At 43.0% G+C, this 26,033-nt stretch overlaps 2 protein-coding genes across 5 annotated transcripts; one reads left to right on the top strand and one right to left on the bottom strand.

Annotated features, from left to right (window-relative positions):
- Window positions 1-13: 13 nt before the first annotated feature.
- Window positions 14-19,646, bottom strand: sart3 (spliceosome associated factor 3, U4/U6 recycling protein). 4 transcript variants are annotated; one of them, XM_042331523.1, is made up of 19 exons: window positions 18,473-19,646; window positions 17,749-17,875; window positions 17,357-17,461; window positions 17,083-17,267; window positions 16,731-16,836; window positions 10,780-10,904; window positions 10,357-10,512; window positions 8,842-8,980; window positions 7,010-7,138; window positions 6,816-6,893; window positions 6,664-6,722; window positions 6,419-6,528; window positions 5,826-5,938; window positions 5,595-5,671; window positions 5,188-5,371; window positions 4,402-4,874; window positions 3,034-3,186; window positions 2,477-2,667; window positions 14-2,266 (listed from the first exon to the last, which is right to left on the bottom strand). In XM_042331523.1, the coding sequence occupies exons 1-19, from the start codon at window positions 18,656-18,658 to the stop codon at window positions 2,077-2,079; spliced, it is 2,886 nt and encodes a 961-aa protein (XP_042187457.1). In that variant the 5' UTR covers window positions 18,659-19,646; the 3' UTR covers window positions 14-2,076. The 4 variants fall into 4 exon arrangements, with proteins under 4 accessions (XP_042187457.1, XP_042187458.1, XP_042187459.1 ...); XM_042331524.1 differs by having other exon boundaries at window positions 5,188-5,359; XM_042331525.1 differs by having other exon boundaries at window positions 7,031-7,138.
- A 3,087-nt stretch (window positions 19,647-22,733) lies between these two features.
- Window positions 22,734-25,731, top strand: iscu (iron-sulfur cluster assembly enzyme). Its single transcript, XM_042331092.1, has 6 exons — window positions 22,734-22,739; window positions 23,038-23,151; window positions 23,521-23,558; window positions 24,082-24,154; window positions 24,253-24,331; window positions 25,661-25,731. The coding sequence occupies exons 1-6, from the start codon at window positions 22,734-22,736 to the stop codon at window positions 25,729-25,731; spliced, it is 381 nt and encodes a 126-aa protein (XP_042187026.1).
- The last annotated feature ends 302 nt before the right edge of the window (window positions 25,732-26,033 follow it).

Here is a 26,033-nt window from a genome sequence, read left to right as displayed (position 1 = left end):
TAAAAACCTCAAACATTATTTGAATTGTTTTAATAAACTTTAGGCCAAAACAGCAACAAACCACAAGATGGCAATTTTACAACATCCAAATAAGTAGTAAATAAAATCACAGAAAAATAGACCACGTACAATCTCAAAGTTGCATTGATAATTTAGTTGTTTTTTTTTAAACACTAGTTTACATTTGTTCTAATAAAATGACCACACACCCCATATTTTTGTATTGGATGAAACAGAAAGCGACTTCTAAAGATCAAACATTTGTAGTCTCTAACTAGATTAGGCCAGGGTTTCCCAAACCCGGTCCTGGGGCCCCCCTGGGTGCACGTTTTGTTTATTCCCCCTAGCACTATACAGCTGATTCAAAGCTTGAGTTGGTTATTGAATCTTCTGTGTAGTGCTAGAGAGAAAACAAATGTGCACCGGGGGGGAGCAGGATGAAGTTTGGGAAACCCTGGATTAGGCCACTGTGGTGATAGAACATTGATATAGCTAATAATTCTCAAAACAAACAAATGTATTACAAAACTATGGTCAACCACGGAGTCTGAACACACATTTGACGTTCCCCACTCATCCAAACAGGATTGATTTGAAAGGAAAAGGAGACAGTTCTGAATTAAGTAAACCTGCATTCCCATGATGTTATCACATACTGAACATATATTGTAGGGCAGATTTGATGAAGGGCTCTTGCAATCAAACAGCTGCATAGATTTTTCTCCCAACAACAGTTGATTCACTTGTGGACAGTACTCATTACAATACTAGGATGACAGCTTCTCCAAACTGTCAGTTCTTCATTCCCTACCCATCTCAAGACTTCCACAGATGGTTAAGGTATTTAATAAACTAACTTACCTGGAAGTAAATTGGAAACAATCTAAGGAAAATATGACATACAATGTACAACAAAAATGTCCTCCAATCATTTCAGGTAAGACAGCCTAAACATGATAAGCAAACAAAATGGGGCGCTGGGTTAATGACATGCACACGACTACCTGTTAAATTATAGTGCCAGCAATAAAACCTTTAACAGCTATAGACGAAGGATAAAGGATTTTAACAGCTATAGATGAAGGATAAAGGATTTTAACAGCTATAGATGAAGGATAAAGGATTTTAACAGCTATAGATGACATGCCTTTCCTTTTTTGTTTCCTATGAACAGAGACTTTTGAAAACTACATTGTAAATGTGAGCACAGAACAGGTAAGGAATTAGTACATCTGCAAATAAATTATTTGTACAACTGCCGTTTAAGGTAATATTCTGTAAAGCGAAGCATTAGTCTTTCACAGTTTGGGAACAAATATCGTTGCATGTTAGCTGCCCTGTAAGGGACGCAAAAGATTTTAGTGGCATGTTGACATTGAAGATACCTTAGGAAAGATTCACCCATTCTAAATGTTATATTGCTTTTGTGCATCTGATGCAAAATGCATCATACCGGCTGTATTTCTGCCTGCTTGAACGGCGCATAGCTCAGATAAACATGAAATTACACCAGGATTCGATAGAATATCGCTCTAGATACACAAAAAAGATATTCAAAATGTTTGAAACCTAAACACAAATGGGGGGAAATTAGAATATCGATAGATAGAATATCGCTCTAGATACACATCTCAAAAGTCAAGCTCTTGCATATACTTTTTTTTAAACAAGAAACATAATTCACAAGCTGGGTTGTTTTAGCAGTTTTTTTTTTTTTTTTTACCAAACTCAGAACCCTTTTCTCAATTCAGAAAAAATAATTTACACATTACGTCTTCTATAAAAACACCTTTTCCAATCTAAAAAAAAGCAAGCCGAAATTGGTCACTCACACTTTTTCAAAAGGAATATGAATCAATCATTGTTCAAAAGGATGGTAATATGGAGTTTGGGGCCAGTCGAAGGAGCCAGGGAGATTAAGGCTTTCTCACAAAAAGTGACAAGGAGAATGAGGCCATGGGAGTGATTAAAGGAGAGTCAAACACAGCACAAGATCTGCCATTTCTTCTCAAGGACCCAAGATGGCTTTCCATACAAAAGGCAGTCATTTGATTTACTTTCGTTTTTCCACCATTTTCACTTTCTGAGAAGCATTTTGGCAAAGTCTGAATTGGACATGGGCTTGGCCTGTGCTTCAAACCCAGCGTCTCCGGATGCACCCCCTGTGGGTTTAGGTGCAGTCCCATTTTCTGCTTTACTTTCTGATCCAGTCTGCCGATGTAGGGAACGAGGGATTAGTGAGAGTTGGGTTCGCCCTTTTCCCCTCCTGAAAAGGAAAACCAATGGAATCAAAGCTCTCATTCACATGTATATATTTCTTCTGTGAACATGTGAGAATAGCCCAATTTAAAAGGCAGCTCATGTTTAATGAGTTGGAGAAACATAGCTAATCGGATATTTGTAATGAGTACTTTCGTCAGGGTAACTAACATCTTTCCTTGTTAGAAGAGTATTATTACTAGTGTTGGAAACTTACGATCCATAGACCATAGCCCGGGGCATCATGGCTCCCATGGGCCTGCTGAAGTCAGGCTTGTCGGCTGCATTTCTGCGAGGTGGGTTGCTAATGGCAACAGCGAGTGTGTGTTCCTGTAGTACCGTGCCATCCAACTTCAGCACGGCCTGGGAGGCCTGAGCCTCATCTTCAAACTCCACGTATGCCAGACCCTGCAGAGACACGCCACAGCAGCACATTAGAGCAGCAACTCACATGAGAGCTATCCATTTTACGTATAAGTCAATGGAGCTTCTACATGTATGATTCAAATGATCCGTTTGGATTTTTACAAAGATTACACATAACAAATATAAGTTACTAACTTATTACTCAACTGGAGAGCTCAAGAGCAAATTATTACTCTAAACCTAACATCTGGATGGAGAAAAATACTTAGCCTCCCAGCCCTGTACAGACCAACCTCCCAGCCCTGTACAGACCAACCTCCCAGCCCTGTACAGACCAACCTCCCAGCCCTGTACAGACCAACCTCCCAGCCCTGTACAGACCAACCTCCCAGAGTTATGCCTCCTAACCTTGGGTTTGCCTGAGCGGTTGGTGACCAGGCGGATGTCTTTGATGGTGCCTTGATCCTTGCACAGCTCCTCCAGCTGCTCCTTGGTGCAGGAAAAGGGCAGGCCCGAGATAAAGATCTTGTGTTTCTCCAGGTTTGTGTTGTACTTAAACACCTAGAGGAAGAGACATGAAAAGAGTAACTCACTATCTATATGGTGAAACCACCATTCCATTCATCCACCCTTAAATCAAAACAAACATACTGAACAAAAATATAAAAAAACACAACAGCCAACAATTTCAAAGGTTTTACTGAGTTACAGTTCATATAAGGAAATCAGTCAATTGAAATAAATTCATTATGCCCTAATCTATTGATTTCACATGACTGGGAATACAGATATGCATATGTTGGTCACAGATACCTTTAAAAAAAGTTAGGGGCGTAGATCAGAAAACCAGTCAGTATCTGGTGTGACCACCTTTTGCCTCATGTAGGGCAACATCTCCTTTGCAAATAGTTGATCAGGCTGTTGATTGTGGCCTGTGGAATGTTGTCCCACTCCTCTTCAATGGCTGTGTGAAGTTGCTGGATATTGTTGGGAACTGGAACATGCTGTCATACACGTCGATCCAGAGCATCCCAAACATGCTCGGTGAGTATGCAGGCCATGAAGACCTGGGACATTTTCAGATTCCAGGAATTATGTACAGATCCTTGCGACATGGGTCCGTGCATTATCATGCTGAAACATGAGGTGATGGCAGATGAATGGCACGACAATGGGCCTCAGGATCTTGACACAGTATCTCTGTGCATTCAAACTGCCATCAATAAACTTAAATTGTTTTCGTTGTCCATAGCTCATGCCTGCCCATATCATAAACCCACCATGAAGCACTCTGTTCACAACGTTGACATCAGCAAACAGCTCGCCCACATGACACCATACACATGGTCTGCGGTTATGAGGCCGGTTGGATGTACTGCCAAATTCTCTAAAATGTCGGAGGTGGCTTATGGAAAAACATTAAATTATCTAGCAACAGCTTTTGGACATTCCTGCATTTGGCATGCTGACTGCACGCTCCCTCAACTTGAGATATCTATGGTGTTGTGTTGTGTGACAAAACTGCACATTTTAGAGTGGAACAAGGTACACCTGTTTAATCAGCTTCTTGATATGCCAAACCTGTCAGGTGGATGGATTATTTTGGCAAAGGAGAAATGTTTACTAACAGGGAAGTAAACTAATTTGTGCACAACATTTTAGAGAAATAAGCATGTGTATGGAACATTTCTAGGATCTTATTTCAGCTCATGAAACATGGGATCAACACTTTACATGTTGCGTTTATATTTTTTGTTCAGTGTAGATGGGTCTCACCTTAAAATCAGGGTTCTTGTTTTTATCCACACAGGGGGATACGAACATTGGCCTGCCATCGACCTCACGCCGGTCCATCTTCAGGGCCTCGGGCACGGACGTCTTGCCCTCAAACTGTACGTAGCAGTACCCTCTGAAGCCCTTGGCAGCATAGACGGGGCGCACCGACTGGACAGGACCACAGGGCTCAAACAACTCCTTCAGTCTCTTCTCTGGATCCTCCATGCTGAAGGCCAGGTTGCTGATAAACACACTGCAGTCATCCTTGCGTTGTTCGGGGTTGTCTTCCTGTGTCTTCCGTACGGTGGCTGGTGCCATCTGTTGGCCTCTCTTAGCACCAGGGGGTTCCTGTCCACGGCAAGGGGGGGCTCTCCTCCCAAACAGTCCACTCTCTGTCTCCATGAACTCCTCAGCACCTCCTCCCCTGAAGCTGCCCTGGTTGCCCTCCCCTCGGTGCCTCTTTGGAGGTTGCTCTGTTGCACAAAAGATAAATTGAGTGTAAGGCCCTGCAATAGATTGGTGTCCTGTCCAGGGGGTGTACTTGTACATCAAGCTGCCTCACACTACAAAATCAGGAGAGCTCATAGGGCAGGAGCCTGTTCCGGCTCAAAGCTACTTACTCACTGTTGCACAGAGGTGACACAAAGCTTTAGCAAACACACATACCCGACTCCTGACGTCTCCCCTTACCCGACTCCTGACGTCTCCCCTTACCCGACTCCTGACGTCTCCCCTTACCCGACTCCTGACGTCTCCCCTTACCCGACTCCTGATGTCTCCCCTTACCCAATTCCTCCCCCCACTCATTCTCGTTATCCTCATCCTCTGCCTTCCTCTTCTCCCCAGGCCTGCTGCCTTTCTGTCCCTTCTTTTGGTTCTTCTTGTCTGCCTTGGCCCTCCGCCGCTGTTCAGTCTTCTCCTCCTCCTGTCGGACCAGATGAGCCTCTTTCTCTGCCACCTGAGAGAGGGACTGGGATGAAGTTATGAACATGACAGCACAGAAACAGACAGCTGCACAAGCAAAGCTGTGTTTTTTCCTTTCAATTCATTCATCAAAAATCTACAACTGTTGCTCTCCAATGTAAAAAATAAAATAAAATCCCATTCCATCCTCCCCTGCCCAGTATAATCAACATTCTATGTTCACAGGCCTAACTAGCAGCAGTGTTGTGAGTGTTGCGGGGTCAGCTTACCTTGGCCCTCTGCTCGTTTACTCTGTTCAGCCTCGTCTCAGTCTTCTGCACCGCTGCATCCCAGTCCTCCAGAGACCCTGGTGGCGACACAACAAACTGCACTGAAACTCACTTTACTCTCACACCATGACTTACCAATTCAGTGTTGTTTTCTACAAATCAGCCAATCAATATCCCCAACTGACACCTGTCCACTTATTCATGGCATTTCCATCACAAAAAAAGACTCACCCTCAACCCTCTCAAAGGTGAGCAGGACCTCACACACATGCTCAGGGTAGTCGGAGGTACACTGGACGGCCCTGTGGAGGGCTTTCCTGCAGTGAAGAGCATCTCCGTACGACCTGCAAAGAGTCAAACCATATCACAACCACCATCAGATTTGTCATAGATACATATATCTCTCGAGCCATCAAATCAACAGTTTTAATTGGACATGGGCTTGGCCTGTGCTTCAAACCCAGCGTCTAAATAGTGGCCTCACTGACCTCTCCAGGTTATAGTGGCCTCACTGACCTCTCCAGGTTATAGTGGCCTCACTGACCTCTCCAGGTTATAGTGGCCTCACTGACCTCTCCAGGTTATAGTGGCCTCACTGACCTCTCCAGGTTATAGTGGCCTCACTGACCTCTCCAGGTTATAGCGGCCTCACTGACCTCTCCAGGTTATAGCGGCCTCACTGACCTCTCCAGGTTATAGCGGCCTCACTGACCTCTCCAGGTTATAGCGGCCTCACTGACCTCTCCAGGTTATAGCGGCCTCACTGACCTCTCCAGGTTATAGCGGCCTCACTGACCTCTCCAGGTTATAGCGGCCTCACTGACCTCTCCAGGTTGTAGTACTCCAGCCACATGTTGGCGAATTTGGCATTCCCTTTTGTCATGATGCTGTCCCACAGTTCTCTAGCTTTCTGAATGTTTTTACAATGCAGGGCCTGGTCAGAGAGAGGAGGGAGAAAATGGTATACAATCACATTTTAAATTGTATAGATGCAATTTTTGCACTGACTTGTATCTGCAATGAAAGAAGCAAGTGAACAAGACAAGTTTGTCATGATCGTCACCCTTACCTCTATCTTTGCCCAGACCTGCATGATGGTACAGGAAGGGTCTCCACTTTCACTAAATCCTAGACAGGAGTAATACACCGTGGTGAGTCTCCAACACAAACACACAAGGACCAAGATGAAGAGTACTGTACACAGGCCGCAGGTCCACTTACTCTCTTCCACGTCCTGTTTCATATAGTCTAGAGAACGGGTGAAGGCTGCCCGCAGCTCCTCCAGCTCTCTGCTCGACTCTGGAGAATAAACACCATTATCAATAGAGGACTTCATTCATCCATACATTCATCCATACATTTGACTTTCTCCACACCACAAATATGATCTTATTACTTATGTTACTTTGCATTACCCAATGTTAAGGTGCTTTCACCTTTGCTGAAATCGACACGCCGCCTCAGGTAATCGAGGTACGCTTCCCAGATATTAACATAATCTGTAGCTTGTATGAATCCGGCATTCAGGGCCTTTTCAAAAACGTCTGTGGAGGGGAAAAAAAATAGATGGTCTTTCATGATTCCCCAGTCCCAGTACCAATAATAGGGGCAATACAACATCTTTAACCAAGTTCATCATATCTTTTCATGTGACAACACTGAAGAAATGGCACTTTTTTTCTACAATGTAAAGTAGTGAGTGTACAGCTTGTATAACAGTGTAAATTTGCTGTCCCCTCAAAATAACAACACACAGCCATTAATGTCTAAACTGGCAACAAAAGTGAGTACACCCCTAAGTGAAAATTTCCAAATTGGTCCCAATTAGCCATTTTCCCTCCCTGGTGTCATGTGACTCGTTAGTGTTACAAGGTCTCAGGTGTGAATGGGGAGCAGGTGTGTTAAATTTGGTGTCATTGCTCTCACACTCCCTCATACTGACTGGTCACTGGAAGTTCAACATGGCACCTCATGGCAAAGAACTCTCTGAGGATCTGAAAAAAAGAATTGTTGCTCTACATAAAGATGGCCTGGGCTATAAGAAGATTGCCAAGACCCTGAAACTGAGCTGCAGCACGGTGGCCAAGACCATACAGCGGTTTAACTGGACAGGTTCCACTCAGAACAGGCCTCGCCATGGTCGACCAAAGAAGTTGAGTGCACATGCTCAGCATCATATCCAGAGGTTGTCTTTGGGAAATAGACGTATGAGTGCTGCCAGCATTGCTGCAGAGGTTGATGGGGTGGGGGGTCAGCCTGTCAGTGCTTAGACCATACGCCGTACACTGCATCAAATTGGTCTGCATGGCTGTCGTCCCAGAAGGAAGCCTCTTCTAAAGATGATGCACAAGAAAGCCCGCAAACAGTTTGCTGAAGACAAGCAGACTAAGGACATTGATTACTGGAACCATGTCCTGTGTTCTGATGAGACCAAGATAAAAGTATTTGGTTCAGATGGTGTCAAGCGGCAACCAGGTGAGGAGTACAAAGACAAGTGTGTCTTGCCTACAGTCAAGCATGGTGGTGGGAGTGTCATGGTCTGGGGCTGCACGAGTGCTGCCGGCACTGGGGAGCTACAGTTCATTGAGGGAACCATGAATGCCAACATGTACTGTGACATACTGAAGCAGAGAATGATCCCCTCCCTTCGGAGACTGGGCCGCAGGGCAGTATTCCAACATGATAACGACCCCAAACACACCTCCAAGACGACCACTGCCTTGCTAAAGAAGCTGAGGGTAAAGGTGATGGACTGGCCAAGCATGTCTCCAGACCTAAACCTTATTGAGCATCTGTGGGGCATCCTCAAACGGAAGGTGGAGGAGTGCAAGGTCTCTAACATCCACCAGCTCCGTGATGTCGTCATGGAGGAGTGGAAGAGGACTCCAGTGGAAACCTGTGAAGCTCTGGTGAACTCCATGCCCAAGAGGGTTAAGGCAGTGCTGCCAGTGGTTTAGACATGAATGGCTATGTGTTGAGTTATTGAGGGGACAGCAAATTTACACTGTTATACAAGCTGTACACTCACTACTTTACATTGTAGCAAAGTGTCATTTCTTCAGTGTTGTCACATGTAAAGATATACTCAAATATTTACAAAAATTATTTACAAAAATGTAAGGGGTGTACTCACTTTTGTGATATACTGTACATTTCATTCATGTTTAAAATCTCCTTGTTTACGTCCACACCATACATGACACATATGAGTGCTGCCTCCATAACCCACCTGTGGTCCAGTGCTTACCTGAGATAGTGTGGTGGTCAGCCCCATGCCTCTCCAGGGCAAGAAGGTAGTTCTTCCACAGGCCCATGGTCCAGGGGCAGTTCCTGACCGCACGGTCGTGAGAGGACAGGACCAGGTCTCTGATTTTTAGTTGACGATCCTGGGGCAACAGCAAAAGACTTGATAATAAAACAATCCAACAATCAATCACAACCCACATTGACAAGGAACTCAAAAACTGTGAATCTACAGTCATTTCTACCTGAGTGATAAATGACTTCTTTGCTCTGATGAATTACTGGATGTTGTCCGTGTTTAAGGTTGCGATCTCAGCATCTTATTACCATCCCATTAACTTCTTGGATATTGGGGGCGCTCTTTTAATTTATGGATAAAAAAACGTGCCCGTTTTAAGCGCAATATTTTGTCACGAAAAGATGCTCGACTATGCATATAATTGGCAGCTTTGGAAAGAAAACACTCTAAGGTTTCCAAAACTGCAAAGATATTATCTGTGAGTGCCACAGAACTCATGCTACAGGCGAAACCAAGATGAAACTTCAACCAGGAAATGGGCAGAATTTTTGAAGCTCTGTTTTCCATTGTCTCCTTATATGGCTGTGAATGCGCCGGGAATGAGCCTGCCCTTTCTATCGTTTCTCCAAGGTGTCTGCAGCATTGTGACGTATTTGTAGGCATATCATTGGAACATTGGCCATAAGAGACTACATTTACCAGGGGTCCGCCCTGGTAAATGTCCTTTGTCTAAATTGGTGCGTAATCTACAAGCTGCACGCAGTCATCCAGTGATTGAGAGGAGAGAGGAGGCTTTCAACGAACGATATATCATGAAGAGATATGTGAAAAACACCTTGAGGATTGATTCTAAACAATGTTTACCATGTTTCAGTCGATATTATGGAGTTAATTTGGAAAAAAGTTTGGCGTTTTGAAGACTGAATTTTCGTTTTTTTTTTGTAGCCAAACGTGACGCACCAAACGGAGCAATTTCTCCTAAACAAATAATCTTTCAGGAAAAACTGAGCATTTGCTATCTAACTGAGAGTATCCTCATTGAAAACATCTGAAGTTCTTCAAAGGTAATGATTTTATTTGAATGATTTTCTGTTTTTTGTGAAAATGTTGCCTGCTGATGCTAACGCTAAATGCTACGCTAGCTGCGCTAGCTGTTACACAAATGCTTGTTTTGCTATGGTTGAGAAGCATATTTTGAAAATCTAAGATGACAGTGTTGTTAACAAAAGGCTAAGCTTGAGAGCTAGCATATTAATTTCATTTCATTTGCGATTTTCATGAATAGTTAACGTTGCGTTATGGTAATGAGCTTGAGGCTGTATTCACGATCCCGGATCCGGGATGGCTCGACGCAAGAAGTTAAAGCAATTAAAAAGGCCATGAATAAATTTCAGGAGCTGCTGGAGAGAGCGAGAGACGGCTGGCTGCGAGTAATTCAAATGAGCCCAGTGCAGCACGTCACCCTGTGCAGTGGAAAGGGGAGGGGGGGTGGACACTCACCAGGTACTTGGTGTACTTGGCCCACATGTCTGGTACCAGGCAGTTCTCTGCCAGTGCCCGCTCAAAGATGATCTGGATCCGTGCCGGGTCACCCTCCTTTTGCTCATAGTCAATATAGGTCTGATATTCTGCTAGCTTGGGTGGCTCGGCTGCCATCTGAAACACAAACGTTGGCATGTTAAAGGCATTGAGCAGATGACCATGTCTAGCATACAGACTCGCAATGATTTCAGAGGTACACGTAGGAAAAAGCAATCAATTTGCTTAAGCACATAATGCTTAAAATGACAACTTTCCTACTAATCTACTGCTAATTTCTAGGCAGTGCAATCAGAATTGAATGCTTCAAATCCATTTAAAATTATTCTAAAACAAACAGCATGGTACAAAATGTCCAGGGTAGAATACAATCTAGGTAAGTACCAAAGTCTCCTCATAAGGCTTGCTCTTCTCCATCTGTTGCAGGGCCCTCTTGTACTTCTGGGAGACTGTATCAGACACCCCCTGGTCAGACCACTCCTCATACTCTGCATATGTTCCTTCCATGTCTGTAAAACAGCAGTTATCATTATGAGAAACCTCTTTCACATTCTAAGTGTGGCTTAAAATGAAGGTGATTATATAAAAGAGCATCCTGTGCATTTATTACAGTAAATTAAAAGGGAGAAACACCAAAAGGTTCAAATCTCATTCAGAAGGATATTGGCTTTTGACATTTTGAGTGTCCCTTCATTTTACCAATAACACACAGCCATGTAAATGCTTCAGCCTGTTTTCTTTTTCTATGTGCCATTATCTTGTGGAGGTAGAAAACAGTGACTGGCAGGCTGTAGATAAGGAGGGATTATACACTGAGCGTTGGCACCATGGTTGGCACAGGTCATAGAAGCGAGAGATGGGTTTAGCCATTCCAGAAATGCCTCCGGTGGCCTTTCAGCCAGACCAGAAAAAAGGCAGCAGACAATACCAGACCATCTGGCTATCTCTTGGCGAGTCCTGCGCTTGGATGAAAGGCTGATCAGGGACCACATTACTGGGCCTGGTGAGAATGAGGGCTTTCTCTGTAAACCGCTATTGAGTCTTTGAAAGGCAACATAGTAAGAGAAAGCAACACTCAGCAACTCTCCTAGTGGCTGGTGACTTTAATGCAGGAAAACAAATCAATTTTACCTCATTTCTACCAGCATGTCGCCTGTGCAACTGGAAAGCTGCCGCTTTCAAGGAGCGGGACACTAACCCAGACGCTTATAAGAAATCCCTCTACGCCCTCCGACGAACCATCAAACAAGCAAAGCATAAATACAGGACTAACATCTAATCCTACTACACCAGCTCTGACGCTCATTGGATGTGGCAGGGCTTGCAAACTATCACGGATTACAAAGGAAAACCTAGCTATGAGCTGCCCGGTGACACGAGCCTACCAGATGAGCTAAATGCCTTCCATGCTCTTCGAAGCTCTCCGGGGCCAATGTGAGTAAGACCTTTAAAACAGGTTAACATTCAAGGCCAGACGGATTACCAGGACGCGTACTCAGAGCATGTGCTGACCAGCTGGCAAGTGTCTTCAATTACATTTTCAACCTCTCCCTGACCCAGTCTGTAATAACTACATGTTTCAAGAAAACCACCATAGTCCCTGTGCCCATAAACACCAAGGTAAACTGTCAAAATGACTATCGCCCTGTAGCACTCACATCTGTAGCCATGAAATGCTTTGAAAGGCTGGTCATGGCTAACATCAACACAATCATCCCAGACCTACTCCAATTTGCATACCACTCCAACAGATGACATAATCTCTATTGCACGCCACACTGCCCTTTCCCAATTGGACAAAAGGAACTAGGGTTGTCCCGACTAAAAATGTTTTCCCATATATAGACACACCCTATGTGTTTAAATAAAATCATCTTGTCTGAAGATTTAAGTACAATGTGATTAATAAATTCACACAAATGACTCAAGAGGGAGCCAGAGATCAAGATAGCCTAACCAGAAGAAAAAAACCTGTGGCCGAACCACCTCCTCCCACTGCTGCTGGCCTTCGCAGATTGTGCAATTATGCTCCTGAAATTGCCGGTAATAGGCTACACCAGGCGTTGGCAACCTTGTCAATTTGGAGCAGTGGTGGGAAAAGTACTCCATTGTCAAACTTGAGGAAAAGTAAAATACTACTTGATTAAAAGTCTAAAAAGTAATTGGTTTTAAATACACTTAAGTATCAAAAGTAAATGGAATTGCTAAAATGTACTTACAGTGCCTTTGGAAAGTATTCAGACCCCTCGACTTTTTCCACATTTTGTTAGGTTACAGCCTTATTCTAAAATTGATTAAATAGTTTTTTTGCAACTCATCAATCTACACACAATACCCATAATGACAAAGCAAAATCAGGTTAATAATTTTCTGCTAATTTATTAATTTTTTAAATGAAATTTACATAAGTATTCAGACCCTTTACTCAGTACCTTGTTGAAGCACCTTTTGCAGCCTCGAGTCTTCTTGGGTACAAGCTTGGCACACCTGTATTTGGGGAGTTTCTCCCATTCTTCTCTGCAGATCCTCTCAAGCTCTGTCAGGTTGGATGGGGAATGTTGCTGCACAGCTATTTACGGGTCTCTCAGAGATGTTTGATCAGGTTCAAGTCCAGGCTCTGGCTGGGCCACCCAAAAACATTCAGAGACTTGACCCGAACCCACTGCGGCGTTGTCTTGGCTGTGTGCTTAGGGTTGTTGTCCTGATGGAAGGTGAACCTTCGCCCCTGTCAGGTCCGGAGCGCTCTGGGATAGGTTTTCATCAAGGATTTCTCAGTACTTTGCACCGTTCATCTTTCCCTCGACCCTGACTAGTCTCCCAGTCCCTGAAAAACATTCACACAGCATGATGCTGCCACCACCATGCTTCTCCGTGGGATTGTGCCAGGTTTCCTCCAGACGTGGCGCTTGGCATTCAGGCCAAAGAGTTCAACCTTGGTTTTATCAGACCAGAGAGTCTTGTTTCTCATGGTCTGGGAGTCTTTAAGTGCCTTTTGGCAAACTCTAAGCGGGCTGTCATGTTCCTTTTACTGAAGAGTGGCTTCTGTCTGGCCACGCTACCATAAAGGCCTGATTGGTGGAGTGCTGCAGAGATGGTTGTCCTTCTGGAATGTTCTCCCAACTCCACAGAGGAACTGTAGAGCTCTGTCAGAGTGACCATTGGGTTCTTGGTCACCTCCCTGACCAAGGCCCTTCTCCCCCAACTGCTCAGTTTGGCCAGGCGGCCAGCTCTAGGAATAGTCTTGGTGGTTCCAAACATATTCAATTTAAGAATGATGGAGGCAACTGTGTTCTTGGGAACCTTCAATTCTGAAGAAATGTTTTGGTACCCTTCCCCAGATCTGTGCCTCGACACATTCCTGTCTCTGAGCTCCAAGGGGAATTATTTTGACCTCATGGCTTGGTTTTTGCTCTGACATATACTGTCAACTGTGGGACCTTATATAGACAGGTGTGTGCCTTTCCAAATTATGCCCAATCAATTGAATATACCACAGATGGACTCCAATCAAGTTGATGAAACATCTCAAGGATGATCAATGGAAACAAGATGCACCTGAGCTCAATTTCATGTCTCATAGCAAAGGGTCTTAATAGTTATGTAAATAAGGGGTATTGTGAGTATGGGGTATTGTGAGTAGATTGCTGAGGAAATGTTTTTATTTAATCCCTTTCAGAATAAGGCTGTAATGTAACAAAATGTGGAAAAAGTCAAAGGGTCTGAATACATTCCAAAGGCACTGTAAGTATCAAAAGTATCAAAACCCTTATATTATGCAAGCCAGACAGCACATCGTCTTCTTGTTTTTTAAAATTATGGATTTAGCTTTAACAATGGGTGGCACACTCCAACATAATTTACAAGCGATTTTTTTAGCAATTTGTTTCAGTCATTTCCTGGCAGCAGAGAACTGGAAGGAAAGGCAGCCAAAGCAGGTGTTGGCTTTGGGGATGACCAGTGAGATATACCTGCTGGAGCGCGTGCAACGGGTGGGTGTTGTTATCGTGACCAGTGAGCTGAGATAAGGCGGAGCTTTACCTAGCATCGACTTATAGATGACCTGGAGCCAGTGGGTCTGGCGACGAATATGTAGCGAGGGCCAGCCGACTAGAGCATACAGGTCGCAGTGGTGAGTGGTATAAGGGGCTTTGGTAACAAAATGGATGGCATTGTGATAGACTGCATCCAGTTTGCTGAGTAGAGTATTGGAAGCTATTTTGTAAATGACATTGCCATTTAGTCAAGGATCGGTAGGATAGTCAGTTTTACGAGGGTATGTTTGGCTAGCGTGAGTGAAGGAGGCTTTGTTGCGAAATAGAAGCCGATTCTAGATTTAATTTTGCATTGGAGATGTTTAATATGAGTCTGGAAGGAGAGTTGGCAGTCTAGCCAGACACCTAGGTATTTGTAGTTGTCCACATACTTGCTACGTTAGAACCGCCCAGAGTAGTGATGCTAGTCGGGCGGGCAGGTGCGGACAGCGAACGGTTGAAAAGCATGCATTTGGTTTTACTAGCGTTTAAGGCTTGGGCAGAGCAGTTCAAGGGCACAGAAGGAGAGTTGTATGGCATTGAAGCTCGTTTGGAGGTTAGTTAACACAGTGTACAAAGAAGGGCCAGATGTATACCAGCAGCAAGAGCGACATCGTTGATATATACACAGAGAATAGAGTCGGCCTGAGAATTGAACCCTGTGGTACCCCCATAGAGACTGCCAGAGGTCCGGACAACAGGCCCTCCGATTTGACCCACTGAACTCTATCAGAGAAGTAGTTGGAGAACCAGGCGAGGCATTTGAGAAACCAAGGCTGTTGAGTTTGCCGATGAGAATACGGTAAGTCGAAAGCCTTGGCCAGGTCAAAGAATACAGCTGCACAGTAATGTCTGCCTCTGCAACTGGATCCTGGACTTCCTGATGGGCCCGACTCCAACACCACCATTAATTTTGCCAACGACACAACAGTGGTGGGCCTGATCATCGACAACAATGAGACACCCCATAGAGATAAGGTCAGAGACCTGGCAGTCTGGTGCCAGGACAATAACCTCTCCCTCAACGTCAGTGAGACAAAGGAGCTGATTGTGAACTACAGGAAACAGAGGGCCGAGCACACCCCCATTCACATCGACGAGACTGTAGTGGAGTAGGTTGATAGCTTCAAGTTCCTCAGTGTCCACATAGCTAAGGATCTATCGTGATCCAAACAGACCAGCACAGTCATGAAGAGGGCACGACAACTGGTGGCTAAAAACATTTGGCATGGGCCATCAGATCCTCAAATAGTTCTTCAACTGCACCATCGAGAGCATTTTGACCGGCTGCATCACCACTTGGTATGGCAACTGCTTGGCATCAGACCGCAAGGCACTACAGAAGTTAGTGCGTACGGCCCAGTACATCACTGGGGCCGAGCTCCCTGCCATCCAGGACCTCTATACCAGGCAGTGTCAGAGGAAGGCCCAAAAATTGTCAAAGACTCCAGCCACCCAAGCCACAGACTGTTCTCTCTGCTATTGCACGGCAAGCAATACAAATGCACCAAGTCTGGAACAAACAGGACCCTGGACAGCTTCTAACCCAAGTCATATGACTTCTAAACAGCTAATCGGAATACCTGTATTGACCCTTTGTTGCCACACTGGACTCTGCCCACACAATCACACACATAAAATGCACACACATGCATACTGACGCCACACACACCTTTCACACTCACCACATATGCTGCTGCTAGTAACTTTACCCCTACCTATATGTACAGTACATAGCTACCTCAATTGCCTCATACCTCTGCACATCGACTCGGTACTGGTACTCATTGTATACAGCAATGTTATTTTCTACGGACAAACACGATTTGAGAAAATGAATTACAATTTTTAAAGGAACTGTTTGACTTTGTCTTAGCTAGCTAGGTATTTTTATTTTGTCTAAATTTGCACTAAGAATGGCATAATCAAGTTACTCTACTTTCTATTTTCTACTCCCGTGTTTGTCCATGTTATTGTTACTCAATGTGTGAGTTTTCATTTTTAGATTGTTGACTTATCTTTAAAATCTGCATGGTTGGAAAAGGACCTGTAAGTAAGCATTTCACTGATAGTAAGCATTTCGCTGTTAGTTTACACCTGTTGTCTATGAAGCATGTGACCAATCAAATTTGATTTGACATTGCACTGGCGCTCCACAACTTGGTCCTGAAAAGGTCATTGCGATGGGTACCTCCCAAGTGTGCCATAATAGCCTCTCAAGGACATGTTGTTCCATCCAACCAAATCCCTCCCCCTAACCCTCTGTACAGCATCCCCTCCAGAATGGAGCAGTGAGAACCTTACCCATTAAGGGGATGGCCAGCTGGCGGCGGAAAAGAGTGTGGATGCGTTCGAGCTGAGCGTTCAGAAGCTCCTGCTGCTCGCAGGTGGGGACGCTGCCAGGGGGAGGCTGAACAAAAAGAGATAGAAAACAGACAAAATCCAGCAAAGAGCCTAGTTTGTGTAATATCAGATTGCGTTCAATCATGCTTTTTCAACATTTCTGCCCAATACTGAAGATACAAGGAAAATCTACCATCATTAATTTAGCAGATGGTCTTATACAAAACGCCAAGAAATATAGACATGCGGAGATATAGAAAAATGAGCAGCATGTTGCAGCTACTAGAGATCATTATTCTTCAGGGGCGCTCACCTGAACAGTTGCCAGTATGACGTTCTCAAACTCCCTGTAGGCCTCCCACAGAGTCGCCCCCTTGGTCATGTGCAGCCCCACGGCTGTCAGGGCTCTCTCGAAAATGGACCTCACCTTCTCCATCCCACCAGGCAGTCCCATGCCCCCGATAGAGTACTGGGCATACTCCAGCCAGATTTCAGGGCCTGAAGGCCACACAAGAAATTCAATGTTTACTTTACAATAACATTATATAGAATCGTAACACAATCCAATAAGTAGGGACAGAACTCACAGATATAATCTTTCACAGCCATCTCAAAGAGCTTGTAGACTTTCTCCCGGTTCTGCTCCTCCTCGGTTAGGCGGATCTCATCCTTGAGCCAGTCGAGCCATATCTCTGCAAGAAAGGACAAGTCAGATTTGTATACAGTTAACAATAACATTCAGTATGTTTACAACAATGAAACCATCACTTTTCACAGTAATGATGAAACAGTAAACCTTGTTCCAAATTACTGAATCAACATGCATAAGATTTCTTCACACCAATTAATCACAAAAGAAGCAGCAGACTTTGCAACAAGTCTTATATTTAATCTAGTCTACCACAAAGCACATCAGCTCAATCATAAAAGTGGCAAAGCATAAAGTCTGCTGCATCTCCAGAGGCCATCAGACACCAACCTTCAGTCAGTGGGAAGAGCTCACTCATCTTCTGCCTTGCCTTACGCAGTGGAGGCAGTTCCCCCTCCTGCCTCAGGAGTTTTATGAGGTCCACATGACAGTTGTAGTCAAAAGCATTGATGGACAGCTGAAAGTCACAGAGAAAGCATAGAAGAGGAGTCAGACCAACAACCTTGTGTGTGTGTTTACAGATGTTTTTGATTAGCAAACAAATATATAATATGTAAGTGAACCAAATACTGTAATGAGTATTGCTTGTGAAATCAACCAGATAGCTTGACTGTTAAATGTTGTTGCTGACTGGCTGGCTACCTACCTACCTTTCTCAACTGCAGCCCGCCGAAAGGGCGTGTGTTCAGTTTGTAATACAACTGCAAGCACGTTGGCTGGTATTCTTTTCACACGTATTATATAATTGTGGCTGGGGAACATGCTAGTTGACTGGATAGTTACATAATGAGGCATCAACTAATAGCTAGCAAACTATTAGCATGCGAGCTAACGTTAGCTAAGTAGCTAGCTAGCTTTCTTTGCAGTACAAGCGGTGCAAGTCTGCAAACAAGCCAACTTGTTTGTGATGTGTTGTTTGCTTTTAAATCAATGTAACAAACAACGCTGTTAGCTGGTTGACATCAAACGTTATAAATGGCTAGCTGTAACTGTGGATTAAAATAGCTAGCTAGGTTTCCATTCATTTCTCAAACAGTTAGCTTAGCTAACGTACCTGCTCCTCCAAACGCTGAATTTCGGCTTCATTCTCTTTATCATCTTCTGACGAATCGTCTTCTTCATCGTCGGAATTGTCGATTCCCATACCCTCCTCTTCATCTGAATCCATTTCTCTCTCCATCCCTGCCTCTTCCTCCATCTCTTGCAACTGCGTCTCTTCTGCGTTCCCCGTTGCTGCCATGTTGGAACTATGTCTGCCTGGTAACAGCAGTGAGAGCTGTCAAAGGTAGAGCCTGGCAGGCAAACCCACCCCCTGATTCTACTACGCTAATTTCGAAACGTCACGTAATATGTTACCTACATGGCAAGAACACAACCAAATAACTATGTATTAATATTACTTGGACATAACAGCTATAACCACCATATATTGCATTTGCTAAGATTCCTCCTGAAAAGAGCGGATACCGAATATCCCAGCAATTAAAGAGGGACTCCTGTAGGGCCATTTTAATGGCCTACGTCCCTGTGTATGCTGTGTAATGATGAGAAGCACATAAGCAGCCTATTGTACTGTTATGCACTTCGTCGTACATATCATGCGAGTAAAAAACAAGGTGGGAAATGTAGACCTATTTGTTCCTTTACGTGTCAGAAGTAATTGATTCCTGTTTATATGCTAATGCGGCAAAATGCTACGTTACATTATTGTGCAGATGATACTTAATAGACATGTTGCAATTGATCAGAATTTGTTATTTTGAATGCACAACAAAATTGTTGTTTGGGGCCACAACACAGCATACTGCCAAAAATATTTGAAATAGACAACCGCCTTTTCTCGAACGCAAAAAAGTCGAAACTGTCACGTGTTTGTGACGTAGTCGATTACGCTTCTTCTTTGGTTTTTATGACGGTCCACAAACAAATATTATAGGTGCATGCTGCCACCTACAGTGTTGGCTGTATATCAGCCTACAATTCTCTAGATGAAGTATGAATTAATTACACTTTGTAAAAAAAAAAATCCCTACAAACTAACCCTGCACCCATTAAAACCTAAACACTATTCCAGTACTTTGGCCCTATCTGATCAAAGACTACAGTACGAAGATAGGCAGAAACTTTCCGCTTTGAGGATAACAAAGTGCCATCGACACGGCCAGCTACCAAGGACTGTGGGGTCTCCTCCTCCGTGGCCAACGTGAGTAAGACATTTAAACGTGTTAACCCCCGCAAGGCATGCGCAGACCAGCTGGCTGGTGTGTTTACGGACATATTCAATCTCGCTATCCCAGTCTGTTGTCCCCACGTGCATCAAGAAACCAAAATTGTTCCTGTACCCAAGAATGCAAACTGAACTAAATTATTGTCGCCCCGTAGCACTCACCTTTGTCATCATGAAGTGCTTTGAGAGACTAGTCAAGGATCATATCACCTCCACCTTACCTGTCACCCTAGACCCACTTAAATTTGTTTACCATCCCAGTAGGCTTGATTACCAACAAAGACGAGACAGCCTACAGGAAGGAGGTGAGGGCTCTGGGAGTCTGGTGTCAAGAAAATAACCTCTCACTCAACGTCAACAAAACAAATGAGATGATCGTGGACTTCAGGAAAGAGCAGAGGGAGCACCCCCCTATCCACATCGACGGGACAGTAGTGGAGAGGGTAGTAAGTTTTAAGTTCCTCGGAGTACACATCACGGACAAACTGAATTGGTCCACCCACACAGACAGCGTCGTGAAGAAGGCGCAGTAGCGCCTCTTCAACCTCTGATCCAAGGTTTTACCAGCCCTGGTTGCGCAATCGATATGCTGATACAATTTAGGGAGTCTTGTTTTCAGATTAGCCTTGTTAAAATCCCCAGCTACAATGAATGCAGCCTCAGGAGATGTGGTTTCTAGTTTGCAAAGAGTCAAATAAAGTTTGTTCAGGGCAATCGATGTGTCTGCTTGGGGAGGAATATATACGGCTGTGATTATAATCGAAGAGAATTCCCTTGGTAGATAATGCGGTCAACATTTGATTGTGAGGAATTCTAAGTCAGGTGAACAGAAGGACTTGAGTTCCTGTATGTTGTTGTGATCACACCACGTCTCGTTAATCACAAGGCATACACCCCCCCCCCCCCCCTCTTCTTACCAGAAAGATGGTTGTTTCTGTCGGCGCGATGGTGAAGAAACCAGCTGGCTGCACCGATTCCGTTAGCGTCTCTCGAGTTAGCCATGTTTCCGAAGCAAAGAACGTTACAGTCTCTGAAATGGTTGATACTAAATGGTTTAACTTCATATGGAGGAATTAACCTCATTATTTAAGACAAGCGGTTAAATGTAGCACCCAAGGTGAGGGAGGGTTGAATGCTCTGGATTTTAAAACCTCTAATATAATATTTAAGATTAAATGGATACAAAACTATTTAAGAAATAAGGATTGCATCTGGAGTATCATCCCTAATTTAATATTCCAACAAATTGGTAGTCTTGAATTCTTACTCAAATGCAACTTTGATATGGGTAAAATCCCTATTAAGCTTGCAAACTTTCACAAACAAGTACTTCTAACTTGGAACTTCATGTACAAACACAATTTCCCCCTCATAGGTATACAATCTGGAATAATGAAGACATAAAATACAAAAACAAGTCTTTGTTTTTCCAGAACTGGTTTGACAACAACATTATTTGAGTTAAACAATTATTGAATAATGATGGACAACTATATGATTATCCAGAATTTATTAGAACACACAATGTTACATTCACTCCTGAGTATCAAATTGTTGTTAGAGCTGTCCCTAAAGGTGCTCTTCTTCTTTTAGGAGATTATAACAATACTCCAAGTGCAACTGTTGAGGGTTTTGTAGCCTCTATACAACTAGAAGGAATGAACATTTTAAACTATAAATGTAATAACATGTATATAAGGAAACTATGTCCATATCTTACTATTCCCTCTGCTAAAATGTACTGGAATGCAGCCCTGGGACAAGTGAACTGGAACAAAGTTTCTTTGTTATCTGGTAAATATTGTATATCTAATATGGTGAAAGAAGTATCTTACAAACTCATTCATAGAATCTACCCTGTAAAGACCTTTATTATACACAGATTTAAAATAGCTATTGATAACAAATGTGTATTTTGAGATTGTGACCCAGAGACTCTTGACCATTTATTTTGGGACTGCTCTTATGTCAGAAGATTTTGGTGTGAGTTAGAAGATTTATTTTAAAAGAAACAACTATTAATGTTAATTTGAAAGACTCTGATATTATGTTTTATTTTGAACCAAATGATATGGACCCTGATTTAACTTTCATTGTTAATTTCAAAATCAAAATGGTTAGCAGATGTTAATGCGAGTGTAGCGAAATGCTTGTTTATCTTTCATGGAAAATTCTTTGTCCATAAAATCAAGTGGGCAGAGAACAAACCCCTTTCCACATGATTTAAGATGGAATTTAAATATTATTTTGAAATGATCAGTAAATGTAATATCAAAAAAGCAATAACCAATTGAAAATTAATCTTGATATGTAATACCCCTGTCTGTTAGGTTTATGTACTCTTGTTTGTATATTTCTGTTTTTTTGTATTTGTTGTGTTCATAATAAAATAAAATATATATTTTTTTCAAATTGTAGCTAAAATTGTCCAGTGCTAGCTAACTATAGTACTGTTGACTAACACCATTCCGTACAAAATTGCGCAACCGCAGCATTCAAACGAGGCTGCAGTGAAAATTAATGGAACTAACTGTGTTGGCATCAAAATCCTGAGGTGTGAACTACGTTTCTATTCAAGCGTTGATTTATTTACATGGTAATGGCCGGATAGTATTGTAGAGAAATTGAAAAACGGACTCTGTTGTTTTACGTTAAATTGTGACGTGCCATGACGTAAAGTATAATGCAACTCATTCTGTGTTGTACAGTTTCTCTCGCAGATTAGAAACAAAAGGGACAGGGTAAATTGATACCCTGATACCTAGTCAATTGTACAATTGAATGCGTCATCACTGCAAGCCATCATGAAGCCGCTGTTTACTTCTGAAGATAATTTAAGCGACGCCCTAAAAATCTGATTCAACTTCGACACACAGCTTCGAATAGGTATGTACTGACACGTAAATAAAACTCTTTATAAAGAGTTTAAATAATATTTTATAGGTGATAAATTGGACAGATCGGGGGAAAAGGCGGTATCCCACACGGGTAATCTCCCCCATTCCCTATCATGCAGTAGGTTTCGTTTCCCAATCCGCTATTTTTAAAAAGACCCGACAGAGCCTTCAATCATGCAGAGACGGGCAGCATGAAGGTCTCGTCAATGATTTTGCTGGAAAGGGGAGAAATTGTACTTTACAATGGTATTCATATTACAGTTGACCTGGAACTATTACGTTTTTTGGGTGCTAAAATAAAGGTAACTTGTATGTTACAGCGCGATGTACAAAAGTGAGTTAGCTAACAAGAAGTTGCTTCATCTTCACTGGCTGCTATATATTTGATCCTTATGCCATACTGCTACGAATAGCTTTTGTCCCCATATGTATGCTTTGTTTCCATGTCTTGAATGTCCCTTTCCTTGTATTGGGTCTTTTCTGTGCCATTCGCAGGTAGTGGACCACTATGAGAACCCAATAAATGTGGGTTCCTTAGACAAGAACGCCAAGAATGTGGGGACTGGCTTGGTGGGTGCACCTGCATGTGGGGACGTTATGAAACTCCAGGTATGTCAGTTCAAAATCTTGTTTATGCCTTTCCCTTTGTGCTGTTATCTGTGCCCAATAATGTTTGTACCATGTGTTGTGTTGCTGCCTTGCTATGTTGTGTCTTGGGTCTCGTATGTGTTCTTGTGTTTTGTCCTATATTTTTTATTTGTTTTATTTTTAATCCCTGTCCCCGCAGGAGGCCTTTTGGTAGGCCGTCATTGTAAGTAAGAATTTGTTCTAAACATATTTGCCAAATTAAATAAATGTGCAGTGGATTGTTTTGTAATCCTTTTGGTATTGTTTTTCCTTGTCTGGGGTTTGATACTAAGTTCATAAGTATTGGTCTTTTCAGTCATGTGCAACTGTTAAATATCTGCTTGTCTGCAGATCCAAGTGGATGAAAAGGGAAAGATAGTGGATGCTAGTGTAACAGTATAACTTTAGACCGTCCCCTCGCCCCTACCCGGGCTCGAACCAGGGACCCTCTGCACACAGACAAGTCACCCACGAAGCATCGTTACCCATCGCTCCACAAAAGCTGCAGCCCATGCAGAGCAAGGGGAACCACTACTTCAAGGTCTCAAAGCGAGTGACGTCACCGATTGAAACGCTATTAGCGCACACCACCGCTAACTAGCTAGCCATTTCACATCGGTTACACTCACCCCCCTTTTGACCTCCTCCTTTTCCGCAGCAACCAGTGATCCGGGTCAACAGCATCAATGTAACAGTATAACTGTAATCCGTTCCCTCGTCCTGACCCGGGCGCGAACCAGGGACCCTCTGCACACACAGACAAGTCACCCATGAAGCATCGTTACCCATCGCTCCACAAAAGCCGCGGGGAACCACTACTTCAAGGTCTCAAAGCGAGTGACGTCACCAATTGAAACGCTATTAGCGCGCACCACCTCTAACTAGCTAGCCATTTCACATCGGTTACACTAAATTCAAGACCTTTGGCTGTGGCTCAGCCATTGCTTCCAGTTCTCTAGTAACAGAGTGGGTAAAGTGCAAATCTGTAAGTTGATCAGCCCAAATTTGACACACTACTCTTCTCTGCATCATGCTGGTAGGATTGGGGTTTAGGTTTATTCACCTATATGTTTCCACTTGCAGATTGACGAAGCTCTTGAGATCAAGAACACTGATATTGCCAAAGAACTCTGCCTTCCACCAGTCAAGCTTCATTGCTCTAGTCAGTCAAACAAACCGATACTACAATAGGGATATGGTCTAATACCTACAGTGCCTTACTTCAGAAAGTATTCATACCCCTCAACTTATTCCACATTTTGTTACAGCCTGAATTCAAAGTGAGAGAACTATTTAATCCATTATCTACACACAATACCCAATGATGAAAGTTTAAACATGTTTGCAAATGTATTAAATTAGATATCTCACATAAATACTGTAAAAGTATTCACAACCCTGAGTCAAACATGTTAGAATCAGCGATGGCAGCTGTGAGTCTAAGAGCTTTGCACACCTGGATTGTACAATATTTGTACATTTTTAAAGAACTTTCAAGCTGGTTGTTGATCATTGCTGGAGAGCCATTTAAGCCAATTTTAAGTAAAAACTACCTATGCCACCTTGGTAAGCAACTCCAGTGTACATTTGGCCTTGTGTTTTTAGGTTGTCCTGCTGAAAGATGCATTTGACTCCCAATGTCTATTGGAAAGGAAACTGAACCATGTTTTCCTCTAGGATTTTGCCTGTGCTTAGCTCTATTCTTTTTGTCCTTGCTGATAAGCATACCCATAACATGATGCAGCCACCGCCATTCTTGAAATTATGAAGTGGTACTCCGTTCTGTTGTATTCAGCACATAGTTAATTTCTTTGCAAACATGATGCATGTTCTGGATTTTTTATTTATTCTGTACAGGCTTCCTTTTCACGCTGTCATTTAGGTTAGTGTTGTTTCTCCTATCATAGCCTTTCAAGTCTCCATTGGTCTCATGGTGAAATCCCTGAGTGGTTTCCTTCCTCTCTGGTAACAGAGTTAGGAAGGACACCTGTATCTTTGTAGTGACTGGGTGTATTTTAATAATTAAACCATGCTCAAAGTGATATTCAATGTCTGTTTTATTTTGACCCATCTACCAGTAGTTTTTTTCTTCTTTAAGGCATTGGAAAAACCTCCCTGGTCTTTGTGGTTGAATCTGTGTTTGAAATCCACTGCTCAACTGAGGGACCATACAATTCTGTGTGTGGGGTACAGAGATGAGGTACTCATTCAAAAATCATGTTGCACACAGTGAGTCCATGCAACTTAACATTTTTACTTTACTTGAATACTTGACTCAAGACATTTCAGCTTTTTATTTATTCATAAATGTTTAAAAACAATTCCAATTTGACCATATGGGGTATTGTGCGTAGGCCAGTGACAACCTTAATTTAATCCATTTGAAATTCAGGCTGTAACAACGTGTAAAGACTTTGTTTCTGAAGCCACTGTATGTCCCAGATGTTGGCGCAAGATTTTATTTCTCCCTCTGTTATTCATCTCCATTTAGTGCTTGCAGAGGATGCTATAAAGGCAGCCTTGGCAGACTACAGGGTCAAACAGAAGGAAACGAGGTGGTAGCAAAACTCAATCAGTCCCGGTTCTTCCCAATCGCCTTGCTCTGACATCCTAACCACCTGTGTGATGCAGGCCTCAAAAGGTGAACATGACAGGTCAACAGTCATGGCCAAGTTCACCAATGTGTAATTGATGCTTTCAGTTTAAACCATATCAGAACTGCTGGAGAGTGTTTACTGATAAGTTATGGCAGATATTTAAGAATTGTTTGTTTGCCGTTATGACAATTCTCAACTGATAATCCTAAATGTTGAAATGGAATAAAACAATCCTATTTTGTATTTACAACTCCCAAGAAAGGCATT

Source organism: Oncorhynchus tshawytscha, linkage group LG12 (assembly GCF_018296145.1).
Source record: "Oncorhynchus tshawytscha isolate Ot180627B linkage group LG12, Otsh_v2.0, whole genome shotgun sequence".
NCBI classification, from domain to species: domain Eukaryota; kingdom Metazoa; phylum Chordata; class Actinopteri; order Salmoniformes; family Salmonidae; genus Oncorhynchus; species Oncorhynchus tshawytscha.
This window is presented reverse-complemented; position numbering and strand designations above follow the sequence as displayed.

Bases quoted from the DNA above. Each gene is read 5' to 3' on its own strand.
- iscu (XM_042331092.1), top strand. The intron at 23,152-23,520 runs GTATGTCAGTTC...GCTTGTCTGCAG, and splicing joins GGGACGTTATGAAACTCCAG to ATCCAAGTGGATGAAAAGGG. The intron at 24,332-25,660 runs GTCAGTCAAACA...ATCTCCATTTAG, and splicing joins AGTCAAGCTTCATTGCTCTA to TGCTTGCAGAGGATGCTATA.
- sart3 (XM_042331523.1), bottom strand. From the start codon at position 18,658: ATGGCAGCAACGGGGAACGCAGAAGAGACGCAGTTGCAAGAGATGGAG. The intron at 6,723-6,815 runs GTAAGTGGACCT...ACTCCTGTCTAG, and splicing joins GAAACAGGACGTGGAAGAGA to GATTTAGTGAAAGTGGAGAC. The intron at 2,668-3,033 runs GTTAGGAGGCAT...GTGTCTCTGCAG, and splicing joins ACCGCTCAGGCAAACCCAAG to GGTCTGGCATACGTGGAGTT.